At 39.0% G+C, this 15,667-nt stretch overlaps 1 protein-coding gene across 1 annotated transcript; it reads left to right on the forward strand.

The window, feature by feature from the left end:
- Positions 1-11,239: 11,239 nt before the first annotated feature.
- Positions 11,240-12,209, forward strand: LOC101350652 (olfactory receptor 8B12). Its single transcript, XM_004379371.3, has one exon. It carries the CDS (start codon positions 11,249-11,251, stop codon positions 12,176-12,178), a length of 930 nt encoding a protein of 309 aa, XP_004379428.1. The 5' UTR covers positions 11,240-11,248; the 3' UTR covers positions 12,179-12,209.
- The last annotated feature ends 3,458 nt before the right edge of the window (positions 12,210-15,667 follow it).

The raw sequence follows: 15,667 nt of genomic DNA on the forward strand, positions 1-15,667 counted from the left end.
GATGTAGGTAACACCACACTGGCAAGTTCAACATTTTTCATGAGTACAATTCATTGAGATTTATTACATCAGTCATATTGTGCAACCATCACCAATATCCATTTCTGCATCTTTCATCACGATAAACAGAAACTCAATGTGTTCTAAATAATGCTTCCCCTTTTCTGCCTGTCTTCTGCCTCTGGTGACCACTACAAAACTCTGATCTCTATACATTTGCCTATTCTAGGTATATCATATTAGTGAGCTCATATAATATTTGTTGTTTTGTGATTGGCGTATTTCACTCAGCCTAATGTTGTCAAGGTTTACCCATGTTGTGGCATGGATCGGAAGACTTAATATTGTCAAGATGTCAATATTACCTAATGCCGTCTATAAATTCAGCACAATAACCATCAAAATTCCAATAGCCCTAAATGGACAAGCCTATCCTCAAAGTTATATAGAAATGCAAAGGGTCCCAAACAGCCAAAGCAATCCTGAAAAAGAATAGAGTAGGAGGACTCACACTTCCCAATCTCAGAACATGTTACAGGCAGTCCCAGGGTTAGGAATGAGATCCCTTCCTAACTGTGTCTTTAAGTCAAATGTGTAGGTAAGTCGGAACAGCTGCATAGCTTCTTATTTAGCCTTACTGTAGTGCAAGAAAAGGCTCAAAGCCTTTCCAAGCTGCATGAGCAGCAAGTGAAGGTAATTGTGATGAAGAATTTGTTGTGAGTAGGTGTTGGTTCAATTATTTCAAAGTGAGGGGAAATTTACATAACATTAAAGGGCAAGTATGAGTTGTCTGTAAGTTGGACACTTGTAACCTGGGGACTGCTTGTATAAAGCTACAGTAATCAAAACAGTCTGGCACTTATATAATGATAGACCTGTACACCAATGCAATAAAATCAAGAATCCAGAGATAAGTGCACACATCTATGGGCACTCTTCGACAAAGGTGTCAAATTCAATAAATGGGGGAAGACTAGTCACTTTAATAAATGGTGCTGGGACAACTGGATTTCCACATGCAAAAGAGTGAAAGTAGACCCACACATCACACCATACAAAAAACTATCACAAAATGGATCAAAGACCTCAATGTATGACCTAAAACCATAAAAATATTACAAGAAACTATAGAGGTAATGCTTCAGGACCTAGTCTTCAACAATGGATTCTTAGATATGACACCAAACTCAGAAGGAACAAAAGACAAAATAGATAAATGGAATCTCATCAAAACTATAAACTTCTAGGCTCTTTGTTGATGCATCCACCCCTCACACCTGCTGTTTACCGGGAGGAAGACAAGAGGAAAAGCGGCCAAGACCTTGAACTTTTGCCATTCTGTTTCTCAAATATCCTAGACCAGTGGTTCTCAAAGTGTAGTTCCTGGATCAGCAGCATCGCCATCACCTTGAGCTTATTAGAAATGCAAACTCTCAGGCCTTGCTCCAGACCTACTGAATCAGAAGCCCTGGGGGTGGCCTCAGTCCCAACAATCTCTATTTTAACAAACTACAGATGATGCTGATGAACGCTAATGTTTGATAACCTTCACTCTAGAAGAAAGAAGCTGTAGATTTCATATTTGAAGTTGTAGATGTGTTTTGCTTCAGAAATGAAATTTCCCTGTCATTTATGCCATTTCCAAATATTCACTGAAAGTGAGCATAGGAATACCTATCTCAAATCAGGGTGAGATGGTAGTCACAACAGTACCATTGAGTGGCAAGTCAATTGCTGCTGCATCTGAAAAATGAAGGAATTAATAATATCAATTCCCTAGGTGGTTGTAAAAATAACATGGGATTATGCATATTTAGAAATATTTTTTTCAAATATTCAGTAGGTATAAAAATATGAATTGTCATTAGGTGGCTGGAATTTGTTCTCTGTTTTTCTTTGGGTTTGAGGGCCTAAGACAGTGATTCTCAGCATTGACTACATAGTGCAATTACCTGGAGTATTTAAAAAGTATTGATGCCTGAGTCCTACCCACATAAATTCTGATTTAATTAATTGCTCTGTAGTGCATCCTGGGTATTGGCACATAGTAGTGTCCATAGTAAGTGCTCAATCAGTATTTATTATATTATTGTTTTTATAACATTAAGATTGTAATATCAAAACCATGGCACTATTATCTCCCTAGGGGCAAAATACTCAAATTACAGATGTTCTCCAGGAATCATGGAATTATTATTGCTGGGATATGATATCTATAGATATTCCTGTCTCGGAGCTGTATTTCCTAATATGAAAACTTAAATTCTCACTATTTTAATTGCTCCTTCATATTATTACTAACCTGTGTGAAATGCTTCATAATTTACACATTTCTTTCAAAAACCAATCTCACTAGCTCCTTCGAAAACTCTTGGGTGTGGGGAGAAATGTATTTAGAGTAGGATTTTAATTCCCATTTTTATATTGAGAAAACCAAAGTGCTGGACATTAAATGGCTTGGACTTGAAACTCAAACTTAAATCTGCTCTCCTGCTCATGAGCTTCCTGCGTTGCCTGTAGTTGGTGGCCTTATAAATCTGCCCACCTACAGCTCTGAGGCAAAGTTGTGCTTGAACATGCCTTAATACTTGATGTCTTAGTATGAGCATGATATATGAAAAAAAGAGGAATGGTATATTATTTTTTTAATTCCCTAGGAAATCGAACCTCTAAAAGTTAAACAAGTTACCCAAAGTCATACAACTAGTAAGAGGCAGAACTGGGTCTAAATCCGAGGACTTCTGAACATCAGTCTGTTTTGTCTTCAGTAGAGTAAGCTCTTTTGCTATAGATATCTTAGTGTAGCACATCATTATCAGCAAATTTAATTTATTGAATTTTTGGATATAGGTAGAGGAGGGATCTTATTGCTAATTTCTGATGTATTTTTTTTTAATTACAAAGGAAATACAGGTATATTGTGGAAAATTAGAAATACAAATAAACCAAAATTACTTATTTGTAGTAAAAACACCGCATTCCCCCTACCTAAAGACTAAAATTGTTAGTAAATATCCTTCTAGATTTTTCCACGCATATATGTATATATACATTAAAAAACATTTTGTAACCTGGTTTTCTGTGTAGCACTTTAAAATACATTGCTTCACTTGATTCTTGTAATAATTCCAGCAATAACTGTATTTCTTCTTACATGAAAGAAAGTCTTTTAAGCCTTAGGATTGCTGTGAAGACAAGAACATCTGCATTGCCTTATAAGCTTTACGTGTTAAATTATTGGAAGCTAGATATTTAACATCATAATAAATAGTAAGATGTTTGAATATTATATCCACTTATTACAATGGAGAAAAGCTTCTGGGTAGTGCAAATGGTTAACATGCTCAGCTGTTATCTGATGGTGGTTTATGTCCATCCTGAAGCACGTCAGAGGAAAGTCTTGGTGATCTGCTTCTGAAAAATCAACCACTGAAAACCCTATGGTGCACAGTTCTACTCTGACACACATGGCTTCACCATGAGTCAGAACTGACTCAATAGCAACTGGTTTTATTATAAAGGAGAAAGCAATTTTCTTCTAGATAACAATAAATTAAAAAAAAATCTTACATATCCCCGCATACCCAATCTGAGTCTCCTGAAACAATAAGAAACATAGAAAATCAACTTGGGATATACCATTACCAGAACTGAAAATGCTTTACAAAGCAGTGCCGAGTGAACACCGTTCACTCAGTGCAGAGTAGATGTGAACGCTAGGCCATTGGAAAATCTCCTTTTACCAGGCCGTCAGATGCTCAGCATTGCTGCTGATGAGAACATAACACACAGAAAAAAGCATTTAGAGGTGAAGGGAAACATGTTTGTAAACAGCCTGCATTAAAAACAGGAGTTTATGGGAAAATATCTTTCTCATACAATTGTTGTAAATCTGCAATTAAATACCTGTGCTGAGGGAAAATGGAACATAGTCTCCTGGAACTTTTTGGGAATTCCTTGGTTCCAACAATCAGGAACTAAATATCAGAAAATGAGAGAATAATACATATGTATTTTTATCTAGTCCTCTGCTTACTCAAAGGGGCTGACACAGTCTTGAAAAATGGGTCATCGAGATTGGGAGTCTTGAGATCTTTTTATATACATACGGGCAGAACCTCTCCTGGGAAGTAGTCACTCCAGAGACTGGGGTCCTCAGTATTGGAGCAATTAGAATCGTGACTTAGACCTGTGCTGTAAATCATGTTCTTGTTTTTCAGGTGTGATAATTTTCCTTTAGTTGGGAGAGTTATTTTGCACGTTGGGAAGCTTAGGGTCTAATGCTAGCATTGTCAAAGTTTACCACCAACAGCCCCCTCATCACTGCCACCACACATCAGTCATTACCAACAATATCATCATCCGTGATGATCAACACCATCATCAGTTACTACTATCCGGTCATCATTAGTTATTCCTCATTAGGCACAATCAACTAGCTTTTAAAATGTTTATTCTAAAGCATTTTTAAAACAAATGCAAAGCTTTTACTAAAACACACTATAGTTTCAGTAAACCCATTGCTGTCCAGTCGATTCTGACTCATAGTGACCCTATAGGACAGCGTAGAATTGCCCCATAGGGTTTCTAGATAGTTTCAGTAAAGGAATGTTAAATTTGTAAGGAACATTAAATTTCTGACCCTGATGCTTCACCTGTAGACCCGCAGGGTTGAATGGCAGAAGGTTGAAAGGCATGAGAACACAGGCTCATAAGAACTCTTCCCTCATATATTTTCATTCATAAGGGGAATGTGTTCAAAAATAAATTTTCCTATTTGAGAATATATTCAGTAATATATTACTGATAATATATTGCCAATGAAGATTTTTAAATTAAACTTGTTTTGAGATAATTGTAGATTCACATGCAGTTGTAATAAATAATACAAAGAGATTCCAGTTGTAATAAATAATACAAAGAGATTCCACATGCCCTTTACGCAATCTCCCCAGATGGTAACACCTTGCAAAATATCACAGCCAGGATACTGACATTGATACAATTCATTGTTCTTATTCATATTTCTCCAATTTTACTTATATTCGTGTGTGTGCGTATGTAGTTCTATGCGATTTTATCACTTGTGTAGTTTTATGTATCCACCACCACAGTTAAGAAGAGTTACACCACCGCAGGGATCCCTCATGTTGCCTTATTACTTTTTACAATTGTTTTCTTCATTTTCTAATTTTAAGAGATAAATGATTTGGTTTCCTGTTATCCTCCAAAGGTAACCAGTTCTTTTTCTTCAGTATCATTATAAACTCACCAATTGAATCATTTTATGTGTTTCAATCTATTGCAGTTATTATGTTTTTGATGCTCAATTTTTTCTATCTTTGGCCTGTGGACAATGTACATTTGACAATGTATATGTCATAGGACTTTTTGACCTGGCCCTAGCAGTCTGTAGTAGTCTTCCTTCCTATCTCATATGACAAGATGCTTTGTGCTTACTGTACATCTCGTTCTTCGGAGCTGGAATCAATCTTTTCTCCAAGAAACTTGGTTTCTTTAATGGGGAAGTGGTGTTTGAAGACCACAAATTGGGTACCAGAGAGGCTCATTTCTTCTGGGCTAGTCGTTTCTTTTCAAACAGAACTAGGAAACTTAGGACTACAAGATTTTTACTTAACCTCTTTGATCTTACATCGCTAAGGATCTGTTCTTCTTTAAAGTCCAATAATTTTACCATGGTATGTTTTGATGTTGTTCATCCTGGAGTAGGCAATTTCTGTAGGTGTGTGGTGTTACTTTTCAATATGTCACTTCAAGGTTTTTTTTTTTTTCTTTTAATACCAGGAAAAATCTCTTGAATGATAGTTTTTATTATTAGTAGGATGTAGGTTGCACAAGTTTATCCATTTGTTAAAATTTGAATTAATGTGTGTGTTTAAATGTTTGTAAATGTCATACAAATCAAATGCAAAGCGTAGTTCAAAATAAGAAAATCACTGTAATACACCACGTTAATAGAAGGATGGAAAAGAACCACATGACTCTAATGAATCCCGCTTCACATAAGTTACAACTGGAAAAAATTTAACTATGGTATCACAAACTCTCTTAGGGTCCCAAGGGCAAAGACGACTTCAGGGATTTATTAAACTTAACCTTTTTCCTAGGAGCCTTAGAGGTTTCTTGTCTGTATGATGCAACACCAGGAGAAGTTCCTACTGTAGGACATGGCAAAGTGTAAATCTACAAATGAGGCACCCTTATTGTTATGCACTGTGTGAAAATATCTCACAGAAGTGGATAAGCCAGCAGACACTGATGTGTATGCGCAGATACTAGTAAACACACACAGGCTCCGTGCAGTAACTGTAGTTGAACTTGACAAGAATCTAGGCTTCTGCCTTTGTGGTATGATTTCATAAAATTCTCACGAGAAGTCTTGATCAAAAACATAGCTAACCCACTTGCTCACTGAGGCTCAGATTTCTTCAGAGAGATTCCATGCCTCCTTTGGCTGAAGGCATCATTAATGCCCTGTGAAAGGATGTGGAGTGTAGGTAGCCACACATACACACACCCCACACACACACACCCCACACACTCACACTCATACACACACAGCACACACACACACCACACACACACCACACACATACCACATACACACCACACTCCCACACACACTCCCACACACACCATACATACACACCACGCACCAGACACACACACCATACACCACATACACCGCACACACACACCACACACACACAAAATCACACACATTCACACACACATAAAACCAAGCCTGCTACTGTCAACTCGGTTCTGACTCATAATGACCCTGTAGGACAGAATAGAACTGCCCATAGGATTTCCGAGGCTATAATCTTTACGGAAGCAGACTGCCACATCTTTCTCCCACAGAGTTGCTGGTGGGTTTGAACCACCACCCTTTCAGTTAGCAGCTGAGTGCTTAAACTTCACCATCTGCTAGCCAGATTTGTCCATTTTATCTAAATTAGAATATATTTACAATAGTTAAAGTACTTTTCAACTAATACCAACATCTAGGTCAATACACATCTTCTACTGACTTTTTTTTTTCTTTTTCTTCTTGATTATTGGTCACATTTTCTTCCTTCACATTTCTAGTAATTTTTTATTGTAAGCTGAACATCATAGATATGATATAGAGAGTATGGATTATGTTATTCTCCTCTCGAGTGTTGAATTTTGTTCTGAGATGCAGTTAATTTACTCACAGCTCACCTCGATCCTGTTGAGCCTTGGGTGTAATGTTTGTTATGATGGGTCTTTTCAGTTTTGCCCTTGCTCCAAGGGCTTAGTTCATACTTCTAGGTTATGGCTTTTCTGGGGTCTCGTATTTCTACCTGGCTTGTTCCTCAAAGTCTCTGCACTTTTACTAAGTCAGAATCCCATCATCTCCCTAGCACTGTGTATTGTCTTTGATCTCTGTTGAGTTATTAACCCCCTAGTAGCCATTCTCTGCTAGGCCTTGTGGAGTCTTGCCCTGAACATACAAAATTTAGGATGCAACCAGGAACCCAAGGGAGTCCATTATGCAAATGTCTGAAAGTCCTTTTCTGTGGCTTTTCCCCTTCAATAGCTTGTCTCACAAATTCCAGGTGTCTTAGTATTCCTGAACTCTGATAATTCTTTATTTCAGTCACAGAGCCTGTGACAATTTCTTTTCTTTTTCGGCTCTACTTCACTGTGCCTGGTTTTGAAGTTGCCCCCAGAGAGAAAGGTAGGTGAATGTGGTAGACACCTAAGGTTCTTGCCTTGTCTCAAAGAATGAAGCCCTGTGGTGTCTGCTTTCCAAAGCTTGAAAATAGTTGCTATATATATATTTTCCCCAGTGTTGTAGTTGTTTACGGCCAGAGGGCAAGTATCATACCAGCTACTCCATTATACATGGAATCAGAAGTCTGATCACTTTTTTTTTTTATTACTTGTGCTTGGTATTCCAGCCCATCTGATGGTCATGTAGGGTCATGAACAGAGCACTAGGAGATATTTGTAAACTACACACTTAATCTAGATCTGTGACTTTGGGCAAGTCATTTTACTTCTTTGGACCTGTCATGGATTGAATTGTGTCTCCCCAAAATATGTGTCATCTTGTTTAGGCCATGATCCCAAGCATTTTGTGATTGTCCTCCATTTTATGATTGTAATGTTATGTTAAAGAAGATTAGGGTGGGGTTATAACAGCCTTACTAATGTCACATCCCTGATCCAATGTAAATGGAGTTTCCCTGGGTTGTGGCCTGTGCCACCTTTTTTCTTACAAGAGATAAAAGGAAAGGGAAGCGAGCACAGAGTTGGGGATCTCATACCACCAATAAAGCACCAGGAGCAGAGCGCCTCCTTTGACCTGGGTTTCCTGCGCCGAGAAACTCCTAGTCCAGGGGAAGATTGATGAAAAGAACCTTCCTCCAGAGCCCACAGAGAAAGCCTTCCCCTGTAGCTGACACCCTGAGTTTGGACTTCTAGCCTACTAGACTGTGAGGGAATAAACTTCTGTTTGTTAAAATCATCCACTTATGGTATTTCTGTCACAGCAGCACTAGATGACTAAGATAAGACCTTACTCTCTTGGTCTGTAAGATGAAAAGAAATATTAGTCCTGTGGATCCATAGTTTCTGGCACTTGGTTCCCATGAGGAGTTTAAAAGAATACGGCTACAATATCTCACCCCTAAAAGTTCTGATTCAAAAAGTCAGGGTGGAGCCCAGAATTTCTTTTTAACAAACACACTAGTTAATTGTTATGACTAGTCAAGTTTGGGGAAACACTGGATTAGATTATTTCCTGGGTCTTTTGAGGTCTAAAATTTTATGAGTTTGTGGGTTTAGTGTCAGAGAAAATAAGCAAGTGTCTGAGAGATTAAGATATGGGATAGACAATTTTTGTCAAGGCAGAAGTTGGGGGTGAGAAGTAGAGGACAGAAAGAGACAAAAGCAAACCAAAGAAGAACAAATTTGTGTGTGGTATTTTGCTGGGAAGCTGATCTACTGGGATTCAATTTGTGAGCTTTGAGTAGCTTGAAAGCCAGTTGAGAGAAGTGTTCAAGAAATGCGGGTGGGAGGCAGGGACTGTCAAGGGAAATTTTTGACTAATTAGTTATTTAGAGAAAGGCTAGTCTTGGTGGAGGTTGAGAGCGGTCACTCAGTAGGGATTCTTTTTAACCATCAAATTTACACTCCATGAGAATATAGGAGAGAAGAATCAGAGAAGTCTGTTTTCTTGTCAGAGATAGGGATAGTGCAATCAATTCCTGGAGTGACTTTAACTGTGAATACATTATTGAATAAGCTCTTCTAAATTACAATAGCCCCTTGGACTTACCATTTCTGGTTCTAAGCACTTCTTTTTATACAAGTCAATGCATATTTATTTTTATTTTCCAAGAGACTTTTAGATCCCAGAAGGCAAGGACCCTGCTTTATGGGTTCAGTAGCTCTCATCAGGAGGTAGTTTAGTCTGGCGGTGAAGAATAAGGGACTTCAAGTCAGACGGGCCTAGGCGTGAGTGTGGACTCTGAAACATATTGTCTGTCTGAGTCCTTTACCTGGATATCATTATTGTGAGGAATAAATAAGATTACATTTGTATCGTGCTTTTGGATCATGGTGCCAGGGATCACTATAAGGGTACAGTATTGTTCACTCGAAATGGTAATGATAATTATGTTTTTCACAATAATTTCTTTTTTTAATAGTGCTGAATAGATGTAAGTTGAATGAAAGCATTAAGTCTATATAAATCAAATGAAACAATATCAAGGGTATAAAGAAACATTTCTTCTTCCTTAGGAAAGGTAATCTCTGAGGTAATGATCCTTAGAGAGTCTCTGTCTTAATAATCAGTTCATCAGAATTTGTAATTCAAAACAAAGCTTAAATCACCTGTTATCCACTGGTTAGGGGAAGATGCTCTTTTCTCCCTGGAAGCTAGAGAGAAGCCTTTGGGTAAATAAGCAATTAGAAATCATGTTCTTCAGTGCAGAAAGAGTTACAAGATAAATGACAGGTGCTTATCGTTTGATCAGAACTGGGAGCAGAGTGTTGTGATGTCAAAGCTGTCATCTATTCACTAGGGCCATTTCCCTTCCCAGAACAATTGTGGCTAAGGGACAGCAGAGTATAGCATTGTGGCTCTGAACTAAAGAAAGACAAGTGCCTGCGTGAACTGATCTGTCAGGTAACAGCACAAACCATGGGAGTCCGACATCCTGAGTTCACCTTCTGGTTGCAACTCAGTAGTTTTGTGAGTTTGGGCCAGTTATGTAATCTCAGTGAAATGGGAATAATAATATTGTCACATAGCATTTAGAGGAGATCTCATAGTAATTGCTAAATAAGTGTTAGCTTTAAAAGAGTATTATTAAGCCTACAGCCTCTCGAGCTCAGAGTTCTGGGGAAAACAAAGGAGCACATTTAGTAATTTATTCATAGTTAAATTCACTCCAGGAATTAATTGCACTACTCCTAGCTCCGACAAGAAAGGAGACTTCTCTGATTCCTCTCCCCTATATTTTCGTGGAGCCCTGGTGATGTGTTGGTTATAGAGCTATGGCTGCTAACCAAAAGTTTGGCAGTTCAAATCCATCAGCTGTTCCTTGGAAACCCTATGGGGCAGTTCTACTCTATATTATAGGGTCGCTATGAGTTGGAATCAACATGATGGCCATGAGTTTTTTTTTTTTTTTAGTATTCTCATGGAACGTAAATGTAATGGTAACAAAGAATCCCTATGGGTAAGTACTCTCAGACTCTGTCAAGACCAGCCTTTCTCTAAATTACTAACTAGTCATCTTGCTCTGTCAAGCCTGATCCAGAAGTGAAGCTCTGATGAGAATCACAGTGACTTCTGCCTGTCAGGAGTCTCTTCATAGAAGAGGACCAGGTTTCAGCAACTGAAGCAGAGACACAAGAGGGAGGGACATAGAAAAGGTACTGACTTAAAGTGCTGAAGTTCATTCAGCTTGTTTTTGCCACCTCTCTCCCCAGCAGCACCAGCTCTCACTCTGGTGTCAAAGTTTAGCCTCACATTGTACTCTTGACAGTTAAAGTCATTTGGGTGCTGTAAGACAGATCCATAGCAAACAGTAAAGACTTTTCTATCGTAGTTTTAGTCTCTCTCTGGATCCCATTCCCAAGAAGGCAGGAGGTGGGGGCAGATACGGGGAGGGTAGTGATGATGTTTTTTTCCCTCTAAGTGGTTCTTTTCTATTAGTCCTGCAGAGTCCTCTGGAGGAGAATGGCAACCAAGAACTCTTCTGTGACAGAGTTTATCCTCGCAGGCTTAACGAACCAGCCAGGACTCCAGATTCCTCTGTTTTTCCTATTTCTCTGCTTCTATGTGGTCACTGTGGTGGGGAACCTGGGCTTGATTACTCTGATCGGGCTGAACTCTCACCTGCACACACCCATGTACTTTTTTCTCTTTAACCTCTCTTTAATAGATTTGTGTTACTCCACTACCATCACCCCCAAAATGCTAATGAGTTTTGTCTCAAAGAAGAACATCATCTTGCACACAGGTTGTATGACTCAACTCTTTTTCTTCTGCTTCTTTGTTGTTTCTGAGTGCTTCATTCTGTCAGCGATGGCATATGACCGCTATGTTGCCATCTGTAAACCACTGTTGTACACAGTCACCATGTCTCCTCAGGTCTGTTTTCTCCTCTTGCTAGGTGTCTATCTGACGGGGTTTTCAGGGGCCATGGCCCATATGGGAAGCATTGTGAGTCTGACCTTCTGTGCTGACAACCTTGTCAATCATTTCATGTGTGACATCCTTCCTCTCCTTGAGCTCTCCTGCAACAGCACCTATGTGAATGAGCTGGTGGTATATATTGTAGCCATTGGCGTCGGAATGCCTGTTGTCACTATCTTCATCTCTTATGGTCTAATACTCTCTAACATTCTCTATATTCGCTCCACTGAGGGCAGGTCCAAGGCCTTTAGTACCTGCAGCTCCCACATAATTGTGGTTTCTCTTTTCTTTGGTTCTGGGTCTTTCATGTATCTAAAACCACCTTCCATTTTGCCTCTTGACCAAGGGAAAGTGTTCTCTCTGTTCTATACCATTGTGTTGCCTATGTTAAACCCATTAATCTACAGCTTGAGGAATAAGGATGTCAAAGTTGCCCTGAGGAAAACTTTGAGAAGAAAAAGATTTTTTTGAGAAAGGAGCAGTATTTGAAGGAGATATAATTCTTTGCTTATTAGTGTGTGTGTTTTCAATGAGGGGTCTAAGCTCCAGTGTTTTCTCTCCTAAACACAAATAGAATTTTAAGTCTTTATGTTTACTTGAGTGTTTAGTGCAGACCTAGTTTTCCTACCTCTCACCCCACCTTGATTATTCCAAGCATTCTTTAACTTATGCTGATTGTATCTAAAATCAAAGATTGTTTAATCTTGAATAGGGTGTACAAATCATTTACTCTGGCCTTCTCATTTAACAGATCACACACTGGAGACTCAGAAATATTGCATATGTTGCCCAAGGACACACAACTGCTTGGGGCCACAACTGGCACTGGACTCTGGGCCCTTGAATTGCAGTCTACTTTGTTTTCATTTATTCCATGTTTTCTTGTTCCATTGCTGCTCTTAGAGATTTCATTTTAAAAGCATTATACCTTAACACCTTAAAATCTGATTCCATTTATAATAATTTCATGTAATGCCTCAAAAAAAGTTTTTTTGAATATTACATTTTTTTTTCAAACAGGTGGGAGGTGAAAATTGTTCTTATGTTGATCTTGGCCAAATGACAAGAGAAGTGTGTGAAGACTGGGGTATGTGGGAGGCTAGTATATTAGGTTCCAGACAGCAGCAAGCATGGTCATTCCTGAGGTTGTGTGTGGAATCCTAGGAGCCCAATCTAATGTAGGTTTTTTTTGAAAGTAGGTTTTTTTGAAAATCATTAATATATTAAGTGCTGGGGAGACACTTTAACTCAAGAGCTATTTCTTTGGAAAAGTACCCTTATAGGTTTAAGGGGTCTAAAGATGATGAGTGGAAAGTCATATATAGTTCAAGACTAAGAGAGTCAGAATTTGAGCTTTTTCTTAAGGGTTAGTTTGAGTGTTTGAGCTATGATTAAGAAATTTGTGGCTCAAGATAATCAAGTAAGGGTCTGGAGGCTCTAACCCATTGCTGTCAAGTTGATTCTGCCATATAGGGTTTCCAAGTGGTGGCTGGTGGATTCAAACTGCCAAAGTTTTGGTTAAGAGTTATGGCTCTTAACCACTGTGCCACCAGGCCTCTCTTTAGGAGCAGTAATTAATTTTTGGGATCTGGTTACTTATTGGAGCCTTGGTGGTGCAGTGACTAAGTGTTGGGCTACTAGCGAAAAGGTGGGCAGTTCAAATTCACCAGGTGCTCCTTGGAAACCCTATGGGGCAGTTCTACTCTGTCCTATAGCGTCACTATGGGTTGGAATTGACTCAACGGCTATGGGTTTGGGCTTTTTGTTTTAATTAGTTATTGGGGTCCCTGCATGGCACAGTTAACATGCTCAGCTGCTTACTGAAACGTTGTAGGTTCAATTCTACCCAGAGGTACCTCAGAAAAAAGGCCTGGGGATCTACTTCCTAAAAAGCAGCCATCTCAAACCCTTTGGAGCACAGTTCTACTCTGATACACACAGAGTCACCATGAGTTGGAATTTATGACAACTGGTTTGGTTTAGTTAGTTATCAGGGCAGCACTAAGAAAAAGAGGCAATTTCCATTGATTAGTAAGGCACTACTCATAGCACTTCTCACATCAGCATATGTGGAAAGAAAGAATTCATCTCAGGGCTATTTTGTAATTCCACAGCATTGTGTAAAGAGAAGTGCAGCTTTATAGAATATACTGGAACACTTTGATCTGAAAGATTTATTAGTAGTAAATTTTTTTTTTTTTTAAAATCACTAATATATTACTTGCTGGGGAGACAATTTGACTTAAGTGCTATTCCTTTGGAAAGTTATCTTCTTTTGGGAAAATGGGAGGTTTGGATGAGTGTTCAGTTTTGCCCTTTGCTATGACAGAGATCATAAGACTAAGAGTGTTGGGGGAAGGTTTGGCTTTCGTCCTCATGGAATGGTAAAAGAGAACTGATTTCAGAGACCTGTGGGGTGAGTGTCAGGTGAGTGAGGTGAATACACAGTATAAGGTAGGTAGTAAACAGTGACTTGCAAGGCACATAAGCTTTGCATTCTGACTCAGTAGCTTAGTAGTTGTGTGACTTTGGACAAATTACTTAATGTCTCTGAATCCTAATTTCTTAATTTTTAAAAGTGAGAAAACATTCCTGACCTCGTGGGGTTTTTGGGAATATCAAGTGTGAGGTACTCAACAAATCCTAGTTCTCTCCCTCCTGGAATTCCTTCATCTAGTTATCAGCACTTCCTCTCACTTTTGCATGACCTTCAGCAAATTATTTCATCTTCCTGGGACTCTTGCTTAGTCATGAGAAAATTGGGCTTATTTCTATCTTTATTTGATGTTATAAATATATTTTGACCAATTCTTGTACCTGTTAAAAAAATAAACAGTATAGGTCAGGTTATGTAATGAAAACATGTCTTCCTCCCATCTAGTCATTCCATTCCTAAATTCTCCTCCCTAGAAGCAATGGTTGTTGCCAATTGCTTATGAATCCTCCAGAGATTGTATATGCATATTCAATCAAATATCTCTCTGTCTATACTTCATATGTATATCTAGCGCCCCTGTTTTAAAGTTGTAGAAAAGGGCATTTAAGAATGATTTTTTTAGAAGAGGATGGAACAGAGAACATTGCAGTGCCTTTGATGGTTATGAGGGAGGGGAGTGAAAAACACTAAATTGGCAATAGATAAGTGGTAACTTTGGTGAAGGGTAAGACAGTACACAATACTGGGGAAGCCAGCACAACTTGTCCAAGGCAAGGTCATGGTGTTCCTCAAACACGTTCAAACTCACTGAGTGACTGAATTACTGGGCTGAGGGTTTTGGGCACCATGGTCTCTGGGAACATCTAGCTCAATTGGCATGACGTAGTTTATAAAGAAAATATTCTACATTCTACTTTGGTGAATAGTGTCTGGGATCTTAAAAGCTTGTGAGTGGCTGTCTAGGATACTCCATTGGTCTCACCCCATCTGGAGCAAGGGAGAATGAAGAAAATCAAAGACACAAGGGAAAGATTATTCCAAAGGACTAATGGACCACAACCACCACAGCCTCCCCCAGGCTGAGTCCCGTACAACTAGATGGTACAGCTACAACCACCGACTGCTCTGACAGGGATCATAGTAGGGGGTCCCAGACAGACCTGGAGAAAAATGTAGAACAAAATTCTAACTAAAAGAAAAAACAAACAAACAATAGAGATCAGTCTTCCTGGTCTGACAGAGACTGGAGAAACCCTGAGAGAATGGCCCCCAGACACCCTTATAGCTCAGTAATGAAGTCAATCCTGAGGTTAACCGTTCAGCCAAAGATTAGACATGCCCAGAATACAAAAGGAGACTAAATGGACACAACAGCCCAGCAGCAAGGGCGAGAAGTTAGGAGGGGACAGGAAAGCTGTTAATGGGGAAACCAAGGTCGAGAAGGGGAGAGTGTTGACATGTTGTAGGGTCGACAAACAATGTCACAAAGAAATATGTGTACTAATTGTTTAATGAGAAACTAG

The sequence above is a fragment of the Trichechus manatus genome, unplaced genomic scaffold (genome assembly GCF_000243295.1).
Source record: "Trichechus manatus latirostris isolate Lorelei unplaced genomic scaffold, TriManLat1.0 scaffold00064, whole genome shotgun sequence".
NCBI lineage: Eukaryota > Metazoa > Chordata > Mammalia > Sirenia > Trichechidae > Trichechus > Trichechus manatus.

Bases quoted from the DNA above. Each gene is read 5' to 3' on its own strand.
- LOC101350652 (XM_004379371.3), top strand. From the start codon at position 11,249: ATGGCAACCAAGAACTCTTCTGTGACAGAGTTTATCCTCGCAGGCTTA.